This window comes from Nyctibius grandis, chromosome 9 (genome assembly GCF_013368605.1).
Source record: "Nyctibius grandis isolate bNycGra1 chromosome 9, bNycGra1.pri, whole genome shotgun sequence".
Taxonomy (NCBI): Eukaryota; Metazoa; Chordata; class Aves; order Nyctibiiformes; family Nyctibiidae; genus Nyctibius; species Nyctibius grandis.
Window position 1 is genome coordinate 35,663,795 of NC_090666.1, and position 22,342 is coordinate 35,686,136.

Consider the following 22,342-nt stretch of genomic DNA (forward strand, 5'->3'; position numbering starts at 1 on the left):
GTGGTAATGCAGTGTTTCTACGTACAGTTTTAAGACTAGAACAATTATAAATCTTCTTAAAAAAATCTACTAACTTTTCTTGTTAATATTAACGTCAATTTCTTTAAGTTAGTAATCTGCCATTACAGGAGCATAGCACCAATTTAATATTTATTGCTATCATTTACCCCTACAAATATATTTTCCCAAGATATTTACAACTGTACAAATATTCACAAAAGTGCAAAATTAAGACTCTGTTCTGTGTAACTGTTGCGTTCAGTGCGGAGCCTCACGGTGGCTGCCGTCTCGCCTTTCTTATTGCTGCGTGGTGGCAAGTCCAAACACCCCGCTGTGAGCACAGCTGTTTGGAGGGAGAATTTGCAACAACCGTCTCTTCCTCCCGCTCGCCCTCGGCTCCGTTACGTTCTGCAGTCACAGCCCACCAGAAAGCGTCTCTATACATCGTTCGAGCCTTGGCTGGCGCAAGAGGAGAAGCTGTCGTATAGAGAATCGCTCAAGGATTCTAAATTGTCCATGTCGTGCCTACCCGAGCTAGTTAAGGAAGCTGCTTCTTTCTTTCCACTTTCTTCCTTTTGTCCTTCAGCCTTGTTCAGACAGTTCTTCTCTTTTTCTAATAAAAGTACGTTATTGCTGTTAAATTTATTGAGAGACTCCAGGGAAATTTTAGATAATCTATTCTGGGAATCCTCACTTGTTTCTTCAGTTTGCTTCAATTTCTGTAATAAGTGAGGGAAATATTAGAAACATATTTCTTACAAAAATAAAGTAATCCTACTGTACACCATTAATTTCTGTCTTTCCAAAGTTCACAGGGTTAACAGAAATAGATAGATGCTTAAATCTCTGTTATAATTACATAGAACATTAATGTCCATTTTAGGATAAATCATAACTTTAATGATTCTGCTGAGACAAATAGGACTCCATTTACAAAACAGTTAAGTGCTATTAACGTCTTAAGTACCAGATCCTGTCTATGCATGTGTTAAGCATCTCCAGCATCTTCGCAGTAATTTATATCTTCTCCTTTAAGAATACTTTGGGGGGTATGTTTAAACGGGTATTTGTTTAACTAGAGTTTGGAGTTTGCTAAAAAAAAGGTGCATAGACATGTCCAGAGGAGAAAAGAGCAATTTCCATAAATTACAGACACAAATGAAACTTGCTAGAGAAGAACCTCACGTTTTGCATGTGTAAGCCTATCGATTTCCATGGAGCCAAACCCTCTCTAATAGATGATAAAGGAACAAGACAGGAAATTATACTGAACTGGGCCAATCCCCGCGGACCAGGATCGATCAGATACTGGCCAGGCCTACTCAGAGAAGTGCTGCAGTTCTGCGGGAACACCGGACGATGGCTTGGCACATTATATTAAAAACGCACAGTAGGATTACACAGGAGTAATTTTATCCCTTTGTTACCTACTGGTATTTTCAATCAGAGATCTGACCAAGGAATATTAAGGGAACTGCGTAGGGAGCAGTTCAATAAAAATGCCCTGCCGTTCATACACAAGGTGTTTCAAATTCTGTGTAACTAACTCCTCTTACAGATAATGTTATCACAGGAATATGAGATAACATTCAACATTTTACATTCCCCATTCAACAGCCCCTCAGAGAGGTAAGATGTTGAGATACGCTGTCAGAGTGCACACCATCCCTCGTTTTTGGTATTGCCATCAGATGGCGAAGGCTGACTCAGTAAGTTACTGTCAATCCAACACAATATTTGGGTTTAGATAGAAAATGAAATGGTATTTTAAGCACGCTGAAAATGTAGCATGACCAGATGTGTGGATGATGTGGGTCATTACATATGCAGTTGTAAAGGGTCATTAGAATTTTTTGAAAAATTCAAGTTTCAAGAAAGCCTTGGAAATCTTGGGCCAGAGGAAGACAAATTGTTACATAGTTTGATTCTTGTTTTTATGGCTAGTTAGATAAAAACCGAAATGCCAGTCCAATGACTGTTTATGTTGTGATCTTGTCACATCCACAAGCTAACAATGCCTGGGTTAGGTTAGTATTTTTATCAGAGGTTTCAAACAAACATATGCAAAGCAACAGGAGATATTAAAGTCTTAGTAAATGAAGATTTTCTGTTTGGTTCATTAATTAATCTTTGGTCTAAAAGGTTTTAAGGGATGTGATGTTAGATTCTGATTTTAGATGACAGTTAAAACTAAGGTCTTCAATATCTGTAATTACAATGTTTTCTGAAACAGAGGAATATAACCCTTAGTAATGGGAACAAACACAAATTTAGGACCCTTCAACAGAAATTTTCCCCAATTTCAGCTTAAAAAGTTCTTCCCTTTGCCCTCATTTAAAATATTCTACAATATTACTGAAACAGTTGTTTCACTTCTCTGTAGGCCAGATGAGAAAATTCTCAGACGCATCATCAATAACACACATACTAGCACTTTTTGCTCTTCAGAGTACTAAACCTGAAATACTTTATTATATGACAGACTAAATGATTTCTCTTCGTGTATATTTTTCCCACTTCATAGCTTTTCTTCAGATAAATTGAATGTGGCTGCTTAGCACAGACTTGGGGCTGCAAGAAGTCAATACTGGTGTTAGTAAGGTCTATGATAAAGACCTTTATCGATTCACATGGGGCCAACTTCAGCTCCTGGGTAGGAGGAGCAGACACACCTAGAGTGTTTGCTGCACAGAGCAGTCCTGACGAGGTATCAAAATAAGAGCAGGATCTTTGGCTGGCTGAAGGATAGATTTAAACCACAGGACAGACTGGAATGAATTCAGTGGTATATTCTGCACATATGTAGTATCAATAATTTATTATAGCCTACAAGCACAATCTAGACCACAATCCTACTTTAATCACACCCTAGTTTGTCATTTCATACAAGGCTAACAGTTTGTAAAATATATTTGAGAAACTGCAGGGAACAAAAGTATTCTCTACAAATTTTAAGTAAAATCATTGAATCAAAGGAAATTGGAGTGAATTGAAGTGAAGCCCATCAGTGAAACCCACTGGCAAAAGATACACAGAGTAGTGAACAGTACATCTATGATACATCAAGAATTAAAGGAAAAACTAATTCTAAAAGTTGTTGTAGCAAAAGTTATTACTAAAATAGAGACAGAATTCTGAAATAAGTTATGGATATTTTTTGGACATACAGTTATCCTTTATAGATGTCTTAATGCCCAGTTACATCCTTTTGTAAAAAAAAACCCAACTTTTCCTTTCTTTAACACATTACTGCAATAGTACGCAAGTAGGCAAAGGTAATGCTTATGTCACGTGGAAAGTAATACTTGGCATTTTTTCATTTGATGTAGGTGTAATCTGTTTGGCTACAATACACTGTTTCAGGCACAGTATTATTCTAGGAGCTAGGACCACCTATGGCTCCTGAGGAGCCCCGGACCCCTGAGGCCCCAGAAGAAGTCAGGATAGAGGAGGAATCTGCCTTGGTTGATGAGGGCTGGGTCAGGGACCAATTAAGCAATCGGGATGTCCATAAATCCATGGGCCCTGGTGGGATGCACCCGCGGGTGCTGAGGGAGCTGGTGGAAGTCATTGCGAGGCCACTCTCCATCATCTTTGCTAAGTTGTGGGCAACGGGAGAGGTGCCTGAGGACTGGAGGAAAGCGAATGTCACTCCAGTCTTCAAAAAGGGCAAGAAGGAGGACCTGGGTAACTATAGACCGGTCAGCCTCACCTCCATCCCCCGAAAGGTAATGGAACAACTTGTTCTTGGTGCTGTCTCTAGGCACATCAAGGATAGGGGGATCATTAGGGGCACTCAACATGGCTTCACCAAGGGGAAGTCATGCTTAACCAACTTGAGAGCCTTTTATGAGGACATAACCCGGTGGATAGATGATGGTAAAGCTGTGGATGTGGTCTATCTTGATTTTAGTAGAGCGTTTGACACGGTCTCCCACAGCATCCTTGCAGCTAAACTGGGGAAGTGTGGTCTGGATGATCGGGTAGCGAGGTGGATTGTGAACTGGCTGAAGGAAAGAAGCCAGAGAGTGGTGGTCAATGGGACAGAGTCCAGTTGGAGGTCTGTGTCTAGCGGAGTCCCTCAAGGGTCGGTACTGGGCCCAGCACTATTCAATATATTCATTAATGACTTGGATGAGGGAATAGAGTGCACTGTCAGCAAGTTCGCTGATGACACCAAACTGGGAGGAGTGGCTGACACAACGGAAGGCTGCGCAGCCATTCAGAGAGACCTGGACAGGCTGGAGAGTTGGGCGGGGAGAAATTTAATGAAATATAACAAGGGCAAGTGTAGAGTCCTGCATCTGGGCAAGAACAACCCCATGTATGAGTACAAGTTGGGGACAGACCTGTTGGAGAGCAGCGCAGGGGAAAGGGACCTGGGGGTCCTAGTGGACAACAGGATGACCATGAGCCAGCAGTGTGCCCTTGTGGCCAAGAAGGCCAATGGCATCCTGGGGTGTATTAGAAGGGGTGTGGTCAGCAGGTCAAGAGAGGTTCTCCTCCCCCTCTACTCTGCCCTGGTGAGGCCGCATCTGGAATATTGTGTCCAGTTCTGGGCCCCTCAGTTCAAGAAGGACAGGGAACTGCTAGAGAGAGTCCAGCGCAGAGCCACGAAGATGATTAAGGGGGTGGAACATCTCCCTTATGAGGAGAGGCTGAGGGAGCTGGGTCTCTTTAGCTTAGAGAAGAGGAGACTGAGGGGTGACCTCATTCATGTTTATAAATATGTAAAGGGCAAGTGTCATGAGGATAGAGCCAGGCTCTTCTCAGTGACATCCCTTGACAGGACAAGGGGCAATGGGTGCAAGCTGGAACACAGGAGGTTCCACATAAATACGAGGAAAAACTTCTTTACGGTGAGGGTGACCGAACACTGGAACAGGCTGCCCAGAGAGGTTGTGGAGTCTCCTTCTCTGGAGACATTCAAAACCCGCCTGGACGCGTTCCTGTGTGACATGGTCTAGGTAATCCTGCTCCGGCAGGGGGATTGGACTAGATGATCTTTTGAGGTCCCTTCCAATCCCTAACATTCTGTGATTCTGTGATTCTGTAATTTGATAATCAGGTAAGAATGTGGGGTCAGCTGGATGGGACTTCTGGTCGGGAATTAATATTCTAGAACTGTACTCAGATATCAGATGTACAATATGTACACTATGATCTTATCTCAGGATTTTTTAGTACAGCTGCACTAAAATCTGTTAAATTTTCTGTTAAATCATATATGGAATAAAAATACATTTGTAGTTAGAAATTTAAAATATCATATTTTAGTTCTTGACACATGGAAGAAAACTCACATCCTGAGCTCCAAGAGCAAAAAAAAAAGAAAACTTTAAGCAGAGATATTAATGTAAGAATCTGCATAAGCAACAAATCATTTTCTCCCACAGTAAAATTATGTGCATTCCTAGAGTTGAAAAGTCACTGATAATTTCTTTAAACTTGGTGTGTCAGAACAAATGTTACCCCAAGTTCTTTAAGAATTTTTTCTCTAGTTGCTATAGATACAATTTGGAAAAAATTACCAAAGAGTATTTATTTAGATTCATCCTTAATTATGTTTCTTATTTTTTGTGGCAGTCACAACAGCTGCTAGATAAATCAAAAGGCAAAACCAAAGCAACTATTATTAGAATTTGTTTGATAAATTGTGTCTGTGGTTAAGTAGTGTCTTTAGTTTTGTTCACGTAGATTTGTTACCGACTTCAGCAGAGTCACAGATGTAACAAAGAACAAGGGTTAGCCCAAAGATGTTAGTATTGTGTATTTTAAAGTAATTAGTTCATTAATGCATTTGAGAGTCACACTAATGTGAACCAGCAGCTCTTCCTGCAGATGGGAACATTTGGCAGTAGATCAGATGCGTTTTGTATCCATGAGAACTGGGTGAGATTTGGTAACAGTGTAGACAGCACCTAACCTCTAGGCCATGGGTTCCAATCAAATCTTTCCTATATCAGTAGTGACTTTCTGCATAATGAACGTGGTTTTATCACCCCAGAAAAAAAAAGGACTTGGTGATTTTGTTTGGTGTTGCTAGAAGAGCTAAGATGGGACCAACGGTATGTGCTTGCTCTCAGACAGGATTCTTCTCAGAAGCCATACTTAAAGCCATTTCAGCCTGAAGATGTTGACTTGCTGCTGACCATTCTGCATCTGTTCCATGAAAAAATAAGGTGTCTGCTTCATTCGCTGTCGTCACTATAAGTTTTCCTGAGTATTAACCCCAGGGAAAAGATAAAAACACGTAGTCGCACATTTTGGTCTAAGCAAAAAGAAAAAAAAGGCTCAGTGCAGAAAAGGACTGTGATTTTCACAGTGCCTCTGTAAAAGCATTGGCCCATCATCCTAAAGCGGATCAATGTATAGCTTGTTTTACTTAAACAAACTATATTTTTGTATAGAAAATCCATACTGTTATAGCCTTAGGGTATGGGGAGCATTTGTTGTTCTACTCCATGTAAGCGGAGAGCTTCCCACCACTGGCGTTTCTTAACTAGTCAGTATGGGCTGCTTCATACCACCTGAGAGCAGTGACTAGTTGTCAGAGGAGGAGAAACTCTATCTGACATAATACAGACATTCATCATGAGTCACATCACTTTGAAATAAACTCATGAGTCACGAATCAGAATAATGTTTCCTTGTTGGCAACATCCTAAAGGGAATAACTAAAACCCATTAGTGATATAATAAAATCTGGCATGTCACTTCAAGCACAGCAAATTAGGAAAACAAAACTAGCCTGCAGTTACACTGATACATTATAAATAGGTGTTATTTCTACATTAATACATCAAATTAGATTTTTTTTAAACTTCAAAAATGAGAGGTTACATGTGGGTAGAACACATTTTCAGTGGTGTGTGATCGAGGACCAGCCACAACTGTAGCTGTTCTGAATGGCAGAAAGACTAATAGGTCTAATAGGAAGGAGCAGGGAAGGAAGGGCTGGTTCATGGGCACAGAGGACCCCACAGCTGGCATGCAGAAAGGAATGCACCAGCAAGTCCATTTCTTCTATATGGTAACACGCAGAAGCTGTGATTGCCTGGAGGTCAGGCTGTGCTACAAGGCACGCCGGAGCCCAGAATTAGCAATGAACCATTCTGCAGAATAAATGTATTTTCCAGCTGTCTAAGTTTAGTTAACCAGCACTTTAAAGGGCTCAGAATCAGTTACACACAAGAATAAAATGAACTTTATTTATGTCTCTCATGCACTGGGCAATTTAGGTTTTAGATTAACACAAAAGCAAGAAGGGCATTGCTTCAAGTGAAGTATAACTGCAAAACACTGTTGGGTAAAAACAACTAAATTGCTATGAGAATTAAATATAGATCAACAAAATCAATACTTAATTCTATAACTCAAGGTCTTTCATCTCAGATCTGATCTCTAATATGAGATACAAAGTATCTCATATTCACTTTTTATTTTTTTAGTTAGTATTTAAAAATTTATTGTAAAGGAAAACAATCTTCTAGATTTTTACCTTTTTTAAAAATTGTTATTTACTTTGTCTGCACATGTTCAAGGTAAACTTGATCCCACAATGCCACTGTTTCTTATTTTAAATTCAGAGTTTTAGCAATTTAGATATCCTCTAGTCCTATAATTGCTTTGTATTTATGACACAATGGGTCTAAGTGGGACACGCGGTTGCAGCATTACATAGGTTGCTCACATATAACCTGTTTAGTAGGACATTTTTAATATGTTCACAGCTTCTGGTAAAAGAGATGTATTGAGATACAGAGCAGTATTCTGATCAGAGATATACTGGTGTAATCAGAAGTAACTTCCCACTGAATTCAGTGGTACACAACCAGTTTGCAGTAGAAAGGTGCGAAAAGGGTTGTTTTTGAGCTGCCAGGTGGTAGGTTTCTATCAGCTATCCAGGACAGAATGCAATGGCAGACTCTCTGTGGAAAGTGAACAGTCTCCTGATCTCATTTAATATCAGGTGGACAGGTAACACTCTGCGGTAAAAATAGTTGTACAGTTACATCCAGGAAACTACAAAGGTGAAAGCTGTAACTGCATGACCTCTGCTGTATTACAGCTGAGCTAAAAATGGCATGTTTGAACTTCCTTCTCTTTAAAGCATAACCTTAAATAATAAGATAAGCCTTGCTCTCCCTTGTATATTGTCAGAAGCTTTCATCTGTTCTCTGGATTGACAGTAAAATAATTTTTGAAATAATGAATCACTTTTTTCTACTTGAGCAGAAATCCCACAATTTTGCTGTAACAGACAATGCGATTCTCAAAGACACACCACCAGATTTTCAAGATAAACAGTAAGTTCTAGTTTCTCTTCTTGGGAAAAAATGCATTGATCTGAAGTATTTTTAAGTTCATTAGTCTGTTCAGCAGTTCATAGGAAAGCCTTATATACAGAGGTACATATCATCCACTTATAGCATTATGGGTAATATAACAATGACAAGAGAACCAAAGCTTGCCTACTGTATTTAAGAGTGTAACAACCTACAAATGTATTTTATTATCACAGGGACAGCATTTATGATGATCCTGAATTGTAAGTAAATTACCTTAGAAGAAACAGAGCTGATTAGCATGAACTGTGTATGATTCATAACTGCAGATCTGGACAAAACAGCTATCACTTAATGAATAGGTGACTGAGGAGTTGAGACTTACATTGGCTATAGCTTGAATTCTTGCGTGCTTTAGGAGATAAAAGATAGTTTAGTGAATTGAGCCTTATGCTTTCAAACTTTCATAAAATGATGAGATGACTAGGTACATTCAGCATTCTAACGCCAAGAATATCATCCTCATAATTTACAAAGTGTATGACTATTCCGTGGATATGACAAGACTGTTTGACCTGATTAGGTATATACCAACCCTCTTTGAACTTTTGCATAATTTAATAAACCAGAATTTTCAGGTCCCAGTTTCCAGGTCAGGTAAATCTAGCTTTTTACCTTCTGCTCAGTTATGAACTGAATGCCACAAATACGGTGGTTTCCTCATAATGCCACAGAACAGCCACTAGATGCATCGACTGTGCGTGGACAAAGTTTATTTAAAACAGAATAAGAAACTATAATTCTAAGTGGCAAGACCTTGGAAAATGGTCACAATGCAGGTGCTCAGTCAAGTGTGTTGAGGGGAGTTATTAAAAAGAAAAGCAATTAAACAGCAGTACTTTCTCCAGAAGGCAAAGCAGCAGCTCACTCTGTTCATGTTGGTGGAATCACCAATTTTGCTTCTCACAGAGGGAATCTACCCGCTAAAAGCAATGCTTACTGCAATCAGAGGCTCCTCACAAGGCATTAAGGAAGAAATATCCACGGTGAGAGAGGAAGCTGATATTCAGGTTTCAGAACCTGACAGACTGAAAATGAACAAGACATGCATAGGATACACTTTACTTTTCAGAGATCCTTTTAGCATTACTCATAGAGGGAGTTAAAACAACAAAATTGTTCTGATTTTCTACTGATGGGAAAAAAATCACAGTGAAAAAAATTCATACCGAAAGGTAAGATTGCTGGCAAAGTTACTGAACATGACTTAACCATTTGAAGTTCAATACTATTCCTTGATAGAATTATGTTGAGGGTTATGTTGCCAGTGATAACCTACCGATTGGTTCTAGAACTATGCAGTCCTAAGTAACTTCACTGTTTCAGTCTTCATTGGACTGTATTTCACCACACAGCATTTAGGTAAACAGTTGTGTCCTGTGTACTGAATGCAAGTAGTTGTCCTTACCTTGATGAAAGTATGGCTGATTGTTTCAATAAAGAAGGGGCTTTATAAAAAAAGGGCTACAATTTTATCCTAGATTAGAGGCTTGGAGAATTTTTTTTTTTAAATTGGGATACTTAGAATTGAATCAAGAAGGGGAAAAAAGCATAGTTCAAGACAGATTTTTTTAAATCTAATACAAAATACAGTTCTTAAAGAGACAGATTCTATCCCACATTAGACTGTAGTGAAAAATACCTCTCAAACTCAGCAAATGCAGGATCGTACTTGTACAACACATAATCTCACAGACATTTTCAGTAATCGGGGTCATTTTTCTGTATGGCTGAACTATTCTCAGGCTACTGTTCCTAAGTATTAGCTGTGTTCTTACCTGTCTTCATCTTCCATCTTTGGCTTTTTTGAACAAGACTATTTATTTTGGTAATTACAAAGACACTTATCCTCTCACTCTCTAGTGATGTCTGAGTTCCTGGCCTGTAATGTCTGTACGTCAGTCACCCACCACACTGATGGAAAACGGAATTACACTTCAAGACTGTACTGCAAATGGTAATTGGCAGTGGGTAATGATTTTGCACACTGGTAATCCTCTCTTTTGAGTATTGGACTAGATTCACTTCAGGTTAGCCTGTGACTGTCCACGGTACATCAGCTGACCTAAGGGCAAAAAGACAGAAGCAGCAGATAGAGAAGGAGCAACGTTATGTGGCAGCACCAAGAGCAAATCGGCAGTATGAAGAAATCAGGTAGAAATAATTCTCCAAGCTATGAAAATTGGCTTGTTGTGTGCACTAAGAGGGCCGTGCTGTCTGCAGGGGAGTTCAGGGATGAATCTCTGCTGGAAGACCTGCAGAGGAAAGAAAGGGAATGTCCCTTCTTGCAAGTTTTAAAGATGATTCATGGAGGTCATTTAAGGAGTGAGCTCCACAGCAAACAGTTTTCTCATTTTTAGCCTCTGAGGAGGACAGTTGGGAAGAGACAAACAATCTTTCCAGACACATCAGTCCACCTCTGCGTGACTGCACATTTAGACACCATAGAGGGAGCCTCCATGTTCACGTACATGGTGCACACACATCAGAATGACACTTCTTCCAACCTCTCACCAAGCAGCAATACAGAGGTGATCATTTTCCCATTTAGAAGCAGGATTTTCTCTATTCTTAAAAAAAATCTGAATTAGCATGCTTAAACCCCACCCCAACAAAATAGTTTATTTTAGGAGCCTGAAGTTGTTGCTTTCTCTTCCGTTCCAGATTTTAATCAACTCTCTACATATCAGAGTTTTTTTACCTCTTAAGAATCTAACCGAAAACAATTGCCCTTTCTTTCCCCTTTTGTGACACCTGGCCTCTGGAAGGCACTAATGAAACCCACCGGCTGTGCCCTCCTCTGTAAGGACGTGGATACTCCATTCTCTAAGTGAGGGTCAGGGGATGCAGCTGGGCAATCACGCCACATGTTGAACTGGCAAGTGCTCCTGGAGGCAGCAGAGGAAGAGGCTGTAGCCCAGGTTGCCTTCTCAGTAAACCTGTTGCAGCCTGAACGATGTGCATACTGTTTTCTAACCCTGTGCAATAAGACTACAGAAGTTTCTTCGTAAGAGAAAACTGGGACAGGATAAGTGCAAATAATGATGCTGGCTCCATGACTGCACTTGCCACCTCTTCAGCTGACATTACAATCTGCACCATTTTCAGTACCGATTCAAGCAAAGCATGAACTGCAGAATGGAAACCTATGTTTAAGTTCATCTGCTATCAAATCCTACATGACAGTAATTTACATGCACTTTCTAAATTTATGCAAATATTTTATCTTTGCTGTAGGACAGAATATTTTGAGGGACATAGGCACAACACGCACAAAAATATGAGCAAGATTTTCAGCTACAGGCTGCAGAACCAAATTAAAGTAGAAGGAGAAATCCTCTCTTGCAATTTGTAGTTCATTTCAATCCACCAAGTTGTATCAATAAAGAGCCCGTAGTATAAGTCAGCTAGCAAATAAATGCTATGAAGGATGTTCCATTTTATGTCGTTTGAATTTGATTAGTGATTAGTCTTGGTGGTTAAACCACATGGGAACAGTAATCAAGGTTTCTCTACTGCGGTTCTGTAACAACTGGAAAACAGTGTTGGCTCATGTCCTATACCATGATGGGATATTAACCTAAAATCTAATTAATCTATGAATGAATTACAGTTCTAGAAACATACTATATTATAATCAATTTTAAGTGAGTTCCTAACAGAAGATAAGATGAAGAAAAAGCTGTAAAATTACCAGAGGTTGATAAATTCTGTTTACTGTGACTGATGATTTTTATGGAGGATAATTTTACAATCCATCAAACTTTTGTCAGTTCAAGAATCATGCTGCCAAAGCTATGCAGTAAATTAATTTTTAAATTTACATATTTATTAAAAATCTTATTGAAAACAGCAGGAAGTAAGCCTTGTTTGAATAATAAAATAACTTGTTATTCTACTGGAAAGAAAACAAAAAAAAAACAACCAACCTTCTATTAAGATGATTTTATAGTAAGGCAATAATTATAAACAGCTACATGAATTAGTTAACCAAACAATGTATTGAATAGCCAACCAAAAATTAATCAAGAATTAAAAAAACTGTTGGAAGATAATAAAGTAAAAAATGTAATTTAAAAACTGAGAAATTCATGGCTGGGTTTCAGATGTGCTTGAGCACGTTTGTGAACTCAGGCCCACTGGCAGGAGCTCCCGGATTCCCTGTGAAAGCATGGGGAGCTGCAGGTGTCTGCCTGTGTGGCTTCCCCACTCAAGGTGCTGAAGAGGAAAGGAGTCTCAGCAATCTTCTCGTGCATGTGGCCACAGGAACGTGCCCGGTGCAATGTGTGGCTGGCTCAGGAAATCATTCTGTGACCCAAGTTTATGTTTGTTCTCAGAGAACAGAAGTCCAGTGCAAGAAGGCGTTACAGCTGCACCCTGGGCACTTCCTGCTAAAAGCTGAACAAGAACCACAGAAACATCTGCTGAGCAAGGGAATAAACAGAGACAACAAAGGTGCAAAGACCATGGCATGTGAAAGAATATGGCATAACTCATGAGGAGAGCAAGAACTACTTCCCCAATGTTTATACAAGGAAGGATGAAGAAGTGTGCCAAAAATGGTGGAACTGGGAAGCATGGTGAATGATCTGAGGCAAGCAAGGCACCTCAGGGACCAGCTAAGCAGTGTTCTTGGCTGTGTCTACTTGCAAGGCCTCATTTCAGTGTTACCCATCAGTTATGTTACAAAGATCTGCTTGACCTTTGACGTATTACTTCACTGCTGTGATCCCTGTGCTGTCCATATCCCACAGACACTCTCCTGGTATCAAAAAAGCACCAGAGCCAGGTCTCACGTCCTCTTTGTTTCCTTTCCCAGTCTCACCTCACCATTTTGTTTGACCACCACCACCATTGGTTCCACCCTTTCACACCCTTACAATGCCTACTCTGCGTATACAGAACACATAAGCCATCCTGCCCGTACCCACCAGAAACAAGAACTGTGTAACTCTAACAGCTGTGCTGCCTCGCTCAGCCCTCTCACTTGTCTCATGCGAGACCGGGGTCAAGGAACAGGCCTTTTTGTTTCATTTATGGAGTACCTGGTGTATGTTCAAATACTGCAGTACGCCTGGTACCTGAGAGAACCTGGGTCGTTTGGGGCATCTGACCGAGCTCTTGGGTTACCAGGAGAAAGCAGTTTGCCTGTGTTGATGGTGACCACACTGAGAACAGAAACAGGCTGAGATTAGATTTAATAATTTAGTCAGTGGACTAAAATATATCTTGATGGAAAAAATATAGATTGTAACTAATCTTGTGTTTACCAGACAACTCAAATATACACTCCTGGGTTGTGACTCAGTAACTGTGTGGATTAATCCAAAGGGAAATGAGAGAGACAGGGCTACATGCAGGGAACAGGCAATTCATGTCATAAATGCAGATTGCAGATGGTATTCCTTTGCCCAGCTCTAAAGGATGATCTAAAGGAAACTGTGAATTAGGCAGAGTAATGCTGGGCACCAAGAAGACGACTGCTGGAGATGCAGATGGAAGCTCCCACAGTGTGGAGATTTATGAAGTGTTCAATTTGCCTCCTCACAAAATTAAAGCAGTGATAGACATTTTGATTAATACACATATCATTTGGCTATGATCCAAGGGGAACTGTAGTTAATTTATGGGTTTAGATTTGTTTGCTTCATCGTTCAGACACATCTGTTTCTGGTCATGAGAACCTCTATCCTACTCTGTGGTTCAGCCAGGCATACAAAATGTCTCTCGCTTGGATCTGAGGAGGCATCAGTGGCTGCAAACTCTCTGTGAGGGGCACAGCCTTGAAACATAAAGCAGCCAAGGACAAGTGTGCTGAGCAGACCTTTGCCTTTCTGCCTTTGTCTTCTCTGGATACCACCAAGGCCCAGGTTAAGCAGGATCTAAAAGGCTGGTAAACATTTGTGCTGAGTCCACCTGGGCTATAAAAATCCTCTCCTAGAATGCAAGGTGTTAGTCTGACATGGCTTTGGAGGCTTTTTCAGAGAAAGGAAGCACAGTGAAAACATATACTGGGAACCCCAGTTCCGTGGGGCCTGACACCCTATTTGCCTGTGAGAAAACCTTTGTTGGGAATGATCAAAGAAGGAATTTGGTGTGAGGAACCAGGACAGGCTCCTGTTCCCACTGCGGGCTTCTTTGCAGTGACGGAATAATGTAGTATTTTTTGTATTGATTTTGCTACAATTTCTGTATAAATAAAGAAGTGTGTACGTGAAGTGCCACGTGAATGGATCTGTTGGACAAATGCTTTAGAAGATTTATTTACCTTAGCAATACAGAAGTGTTACTGCAGTATTAACGCTGCACACTGTTGTGAGATACTGGTAATACAGAACATGTTTCTATGCCTAAAATAAAGATTATAATATTGTTAATATAACAGGCCACTAGGAGGACTAAAATACAACTGGAATTCATGCAGACACACCGTAGAGCTAATATGCACTCATTTTTTTGAATGACCCAAGATGATACAAACAGGGAACTTGGATAAAAATACAGAATAAAGCAGTTCCCAGGCCCTACAAGCGAACTGATAATTTGAAAAGTGGTGTTGAAAATGAACAGGCATTTGATATTCATTGGAACATAATAAAAAACTTCAAAGTGTTGATTACTTTGGTATTTTAGATTATTCGGGATTCAAATGTAAGAACGGAATAAAAATTTCCTTGGTGCGCAGACACTGTTAGGAGCCCTGTATGTACAGCAGGACTGCTGAAGGTGGTATAGTTCTGCTCGTGCAAGACTCTTTGCAGGATCAGGGTGTGAGTTTGCTTCTGACATCCCGAAAATTCCCCAGTAGAGGGGCGATGTGTGTGTGGTTAGCCCTTGTGGTGCAAGATCCCATCTTGAGTAAGAACGCTTGATGAGAATATTAAGTGATAATGATTATTTGCTTAGCACTGCTATGGGGCCTTCAAAGCCCTCAAAGCAGCCTGCTAACAGTACTGGATTCAATTCCAAATACAGCTGCAAGGTGTTATTTATGTTCTTTATTTAAAAATGGGAAATTTAATAGGAAGAGAGGTTTAGCAATTTGGACAGTCAGCCAGAACATCACCCTGATCTCCACAGTCCTGCACTCATAAGTGCTAAGCTTTTTGTCACTATTTGAATATTTATTTTTTTCTGTTTGCAGGCAAAAAGTTCTCCATGGAAAGACAGAGGCCTGTATCGTTCTCCTCGCTAGAGGAGCATCTGAAATGCTCTTCAGCGTACAGGACCTGGCATTTTATCCAGTGTATGTGGTAGTTAATCAAATGTTTTTCACTGACTTTGGTAGACTTTGGATCAGACTCTTGATGCATTAGAGAGATAAATTATTTAACTTACTGAGTTCCCCTAGAAACAAAATATTGAGCTGCAAACAAAGCTAACAAACACCAAATGGGACACCATCTGCTGCAATGAACGGAACATGACCAGTTTCCCCCATGACTGAGATTCTTCCAAAATACAATCTGAAATAGGTTTGTTAAACTCCCAGCTGTCTCACAGAATTGGCTTAGCACAGGTTAGCAAATGCTAATGCCACCAGAAGCAGCAAGCCAGACTCTGATGTATCAATTGGAATTGTCTATGATTTTATTTCTATTGGACTGCCCTGCGTAAAAGCTCAAAGATTCTTTACTATCCAGAGCCTATGGAGCCGATGGAGATGTTTCTGTTCAAGCCCTCTGTCCTAGGACCTATAGACACTGAATAGTTTCTGCCCCTGAGTAAATAGGAGTGGTAATTATCTATATAATGATGCACTCATAAATCTGGATCCCTCTAGCCTTTGATATCCAGACTCCATGCCTTACAGCTGTCTGGAGGAACAGGATATGGGGCAAAAGAAGCTCTATCTCCCACAGGAAAGCCAGAAGCTATCTGAAATCCCAAGTCCAGAGCACTCTCTACTTGTTATCAAAGTTTTTGGCTGTGGTGAAGAACATGTGAGTTCCCAAACACTTTCTCAGGGACAGAAGGACACTGCTGAGCTGAATGCAGTGCATGTGGCACTAGTGGATGCCATCAACATTAGCTCCCTTTCCACATAAAAAACATTAATTGAACAATCAAGTAGTTTTTATGTAACGTGAGGAAAAAACCCAACAGTATTTGCCCTGTAGAACAAGACAAGAAGATAAATGTCTTCATACCTAAATTTCCTACATAGCCAGACACTTCAGCTTCTAGTATCACCACTACAAGTGATGAAACTACCATGAGCAAACAGAACCTCCAAAGACTATTCAGTCTTTAGCAGTTAACCAGAAAGGCTACAGCTCTCCATGTTATGCAGCTCTTTTAGATGGTGACTGCTGTTCTTTGTCTTGCTCTGCTGCCTCTATTTTCATCACTGTGCTACTAATGATGTCATAATATAGATTCCATGTTTTTACAATTAATTTTAATTATAGAAATGCTGTATTATAAATGTTGAACTCTCTGGTACCCTGGCTTGTTATAGGGGTTCTCAGAAACATGAAGAGAAAGGATGATGTTCCAATAATAGTAACAAACAAAACATTCTGTAAAATTATATAGATGATAGTTTTAGCATTTTCCAGTTGCTCATACTCTAATGGTACAGAAAATGCAATAAAGAAATGGGTTTAAAAGAACAAAAAGGTTCATTATTATATGATCTTAACTGTAACATTGTAGGACCAGATTAAAAAATGCACAGTATTTGGCTTTCCTTTTAACTCAGGGGAAAATGCCTGGTGAGATTCCATCACATTGCCCACAGAGCCAACATACAGAAGTAGGATTCTACAGATCAGGGAGAATATCTAAACCAATTTTCAAGCACCTATATAAACACCATGATTTTCACAGGATCCAAAGACATGAATCTGCCAGAGACATCAGCAAAAGCTGCAGATTTCTAGCACCTTTAAAAACTGGGCAGCTGAAGTGTCTAAATATGAATTTAGGAAATAAAGCTTGAAAAAATTGGTCTGTATTTTTACTGATTAGGGGCCACAAACAAGATTCTCCAGCTAGGCTATGCAGGGCAAAATAATTCTTGCAACAGTGATCAGGAAGTGTGTGCTAGCTGCTTAGCTACCTCTGTTCCTCAGTTTCAGGCATTGTCTGAAAAGCCCTGACATTTCAAATGTGCTTTGCATCTTAATACATGCGTTACCAACAAGTTTCCCAATCTGGTAACTTTTTGTCAGATACAGTGTCTTGGTGAAGTTTAGACACTCCTGATATAAGAAATATCATAAGCTATTACTGCATGATTAACATTTTAATTTTATAATGCTCAGCAATATAATATATTCATATTTAATTTCTTCATTCCCACCCACTTCTGTTTTACTCTTCATCCACCCAAATCCAGCTGAGGTCTTGTTTTACAGTATGCTTTACAGAGCACTGAATAACCCATAGGATATGTGCATATGTAACAGCATGTCAGAAAACTCACTTTTAAATGTTTGACTGGCAATTATTCAGATAATTCTTCAAATAATCACTTGGGGTTTTATTTGCCGAGAATAACACTAGAGTAGTTAAGGAAGTTCTTAAGGCTACAGCTTTTGTAGTATGTAAACTTTTTAGTGACCTCTGTTAACGATCAGGCAAAGAATGGAGTAATCCAGAGAAGGCGTGTTAATGGGAGCAGAACTATCGGGATGTGTCTCAGACATTGACGGATTGATGGGCAGTTCAGGCTGGGAGGACTCTGACATGTGCTATGAAAACTTATATCACTCTTCTTAGCCTTTGTGAAAGATAATTAGACATTTAAATTACATAGTTATATCTTACAAACATCCCAACGTTCCCCATGTCACTTACTGCTAATAAGTCTGCTAAATCCCATGTTTGTTTCTCCTACCAAATACAAATATTACTTTCCATTAAAATAATATGGATGCTGCACAAGGCCTGGAATTTATGAACCAGGGCCTAAAAACACAGTAAGAAATAAAATATTTCACTTTGGGACTTGCTATAGAGTGTTCGAGTTCGCAAAAAACATTTAACCAATATTTTTCTTAAGGATTTAGACAATCTGTGTGTCATATTGCAGAAAATCCGGTATAACTTCCCATTGAAATAAAAGGTGAATCCCTTCTGGGAGATGAAAACAGCTTGTGGAACAAACTATAAACACCTGCAAATTATTTCAATATGATTTTTGCTGATATTTGACATAAAATTTGCCTTCTTTTCAAAGAGTATGTTGATTAGGATATTATTGTCTGTGTACATATGAAAAGAAAAAGCATCCTCTTAAAAAAAGAAATAGTTTGCTAACATATTTTCAGTATACTGCCACAGTTCCTGCTACCATCAGCTGTGTAACTGACTCCTCATGTATTCTGCTCAGAACAGAACTCTCATACCAAAAGATCAGTCATTTCCTAGCCTTCCCTGCACGATGCTGGAGTGCTTTATGCAAAACATATCACTGTTATAGATGGGGAAGGCAAGTTTCAGCTGGAAAAACAATTCGCAAAAATATTACAGCATTATTCATCTCATTTAACTCTGCTAATCAGATGCTCCTCTTGGAGTCAAAATATTTTCCATCTTCAGAAAACAAACAGCTCACTGAACACCTCTCTGCCCTACTGCTTTTATCTTGATTGAGTCGATCCAATGTTTATTGTATCCAATTTATTTTTCAGCTTTTTCTTTTATTACTAATATAATTTCTACCATTACAACAATTACACTATCTCACAAGCTTACTAATATTTATCATTTGTTGCTGTTAATGTGCCCTGAATTCCATTTTGGCATACAGTATTATTATAATATTCCAATTCAACACAGAGAGAAATGAAACCTAAAGCTTTATTTCCAAAGATGGAGGACTGAAGAGTGCCTGGTTACAAATGGCAGAAACATTAGTGCACTTTGGGCCGTGCTGCAAATCACAGCAGCTCCATCTGTCAAACCTTTGAAAAACAGCTCAGAACGTTCTCCACTCAGGGAAATCACCAGCAAATGATACTTCTATTGAATACGTACTTTTGGTTCATATTAGACTAAAGGATGTACCTACTTACACCTAAGAGCCACAGTGCCTATTAAATCCTTATGTGATCTCCAGTTATACGGGGAAATAGGCATTATAGTGCTCAGGGTGTATCTGCAAGGCACCGTGCGGTGTGATGCGAAGGTAGTGATGAGCAAGCTGGGTGGTCTGGGACCAAATGCGGTGGGGTCTTATCAACACCCTGCTTATTTCAGCTGCTCAGCCCTGCTCAGAAATGGCCCGGAGTAACCAGGCCATAAGGAGCTGTGCTAACAGTGTGCCCAAGCAGGCTCACTGTACGTTAGCTCTGTACAGCTCTGTGTTGCTCTGGGCATTCGTACATGAGCAGTTTTGGACCGTTCCTCTGGGGACTCCAGCAAACGAGCTGCAGGACTTTTTGTGACATCTGGGCTGGTGTGTCACGTGGTTATGCAGCTCCTACGTGCTGAAAAGACAAGGTTCTCTCTGTAATTTGAAATTACTTGCTGAGATGGTGGGATATGGGGGTTTCTGCTCCCGTGATCAAGTTGTTCCACTCAAAAAGGGCAAAGTTCTTCCCTCCTTACAGTGCCAAAGGGGTTATATTCAGTGAGCACAACACTCCAGCTGTGGCCACAGGACAGCTCAGTGTGTGGCCTTAAATCAGACAAGCCCACACATCTGCATCTGGCACTCGACAAACCACATAGGCACACTTCACTCGGTGCTGTGAGTTATTTGGGGATGTAGCATTACGTGACACTGTGCCATAGGCACCAGAACTACACCTACATGCCAGTGATGCTCCAAGTCCTTAACTTTCCTCCTGTAACTACAACTTTTCACTTCCTCCGCGTCTTCTCTCAGACTCACATCCAAACTCTTCTCCTGCTTGCCTTGCACACCATGTGTTTTAAATGCCACACAGCCTGCTGTACTATGCCAAAGACTTTCTGTCCCTCACCAATATCCAAATACTCTTTTAAAACTCTGTGCTAAAAGATATTTGAGTTAAAATGTCACCACCTACCCGTCCCCATAAATACACTAACCAAACATAAAATAGAGAGAACTTCTACACCAGCTGGAGGGCTAGTCAGAATGGGATTTGGTGGCACAGTACTAAAACTACTGAGTCCATTAGTGTTAGAAGCAGAACTGTATCAGCAGATAACAGCTTCCAGTTTTTTTAGGGTATGTTTTTCCTAAAAATATCCCTTGCATACCACTAAGAAAGTTATTTTCTCTGGCAGACTCTGCCTTCCAAACGTTGTTTTGTCTTCCCAGAGCCTTTTAAAACTTGAAAAAGTTATGGAGAATGTTATCATCCTCCTTGCTGAGCCACTCTCCATTGCCTGATTTTTTACTAAAACTCTCAGCAGTGTAAGAAGCCTCAGTTGTTTCACCTAGAAGGCACAGGGAGAGAAATGAGTCTCTGTATAACTGCAGCTTTTTATTGTTGCCAAGCTAGTTCCTCAGGCTAACTGTAAGAATGTTCTTCCACACTACACAACATTTCTTTTAAGTGATACATGTCAAGTGAGACTTTGGTCCCAGGAGACTGCCTAGCAGTCTTCAAATTGCTTGTTTTGCTGTCTCTTCACTTGACTTTTTGGAGGCAACTTTGATGGCAAGATACTAGAAACAATAAGACCTGATTAGGAATATAAGGCTTGGTAGCAGATCTCGGAATGTGAACCTGCCCTATGGAGGGGAAAGAAAACATGCAGAGACGTGGGTTTTGTTGATGTTTGGAGACATCCTAGCCTATTTCTAATTTCACATTTCCCCACATGAGTTGAATCGGACTTGAGGCGAGGAAAAATATTTTTAATTCTGTACTACTCCCATGGGTGGTATGGTAAAATCTGTTTTCTTATCAGATCATGCTCCTGTGGTTTTTGTCACTTATGTTGTCAAATACTCCTATAAGATTCCCCTGACAATAGATCCTACATCAACTTGGGTAATTACTCAGACAGCCTTTGCTTTGACGGAACAAGTATCGCATCTGAGATGCATCTGAGAATCAAAACCCTTTGATTAAACAGAAAGGAAATCTCGCAGCTCCAAGCCTGTCAGTGGGTAAATTCCATTGAGACAATTTTGACAAATGGAAACACGTGTAGCTGAAAGACCTCTGTGCATACCGCGTTCAAGGACCGCGGGGGGCTGTGGTGCAGAGAGTGGCTACTCCAGTAGTGCAGTCCATGCCCAGAAAGGCCTCGTGCTAGTGTTCTCAGTGACCTCCCCATGATGGCGGTGGACAGATGCGACCTTGCCCGGCAGCACCAGCTGCAGAGGCAGAGGTCCAGGGCAGCACACATGAGGCAAGCGAGCTTAGGGGCAGCCTAGCTCCAGCCGGGCCACTTCAAGGCTGCCATGACTAGACTGTACACCGACCCGAGCGGGCATGTCACCACCATGAGACTCCTGGCTCGGGTCCCAGCCAATTCAAGCACAGTGCTCAGTACATGCTCCTTTTCTTTGGGTGAGGCAGTTCGCTCTGCTTTCAGAACAGAGGTGCCAAGTCCTAGATGGGCACACCAGTCTGCTGGGTAGTTTACTTTCCCTTTGTAGCACTGCCCTGTTTTAAACTGCTGCTGGATCTTCTATATACACCCTGTGCTAACACGATCTGAGTTTTGAAGTTCTAATACAAATACATAAATATAGTAAACATTATTTTCAGTTTCTCTGGTGGAGAAAATTTCATCAGGGAGGATGAAATCATAGCTGATCCTGACTGAATTAGAACGTGTGGATCTAGGCTGGCATCACCTAATGTTTGCATTAATAAACCACCTCCCTAAACATATGCAATGATTTTATATACTAACTCCTTACATGAAAGAAAAGCATTGACCTTAAAACACAAAAGCCAGGTGAATGAGTCTGCAGACTTACTCCCTATCTACAAATTGTACAATGGTAGTATCTTTCTGAACATCTTAGCTGCATCAGGGCTAGGAAAAGAAATATAACTGATTCCCTCCTCACCTCATCATCTTCGTCTGCTTTA

The 22,342-nt window shown here is 40.3% G+C and overlaps 1 protein-coding gene across 1 annotated transcript in view; it reads right to left on the bottom strand.

The window, feature by feature from the left end:
* Nucleotides 1-207: 207 nt before the first annotated feature.
* NCKAP5 (NCK associated protein 5) overlaps nt 208-22,342 on the bottom strand; it is a 368,063-nt gene continuing 345,928 nt past the window's right edge. The window contains exon 19 of the mRNA XM_068408084.1: nt 208-719. Within this exon, the coding sequence (XP_068264185.1) occupies nt 438-719 (282 nt within the window). The 3' untranslated portion in view covers nt 208-437. The remainder of the gene's footprint in view (nt 720-22,342) is intronic.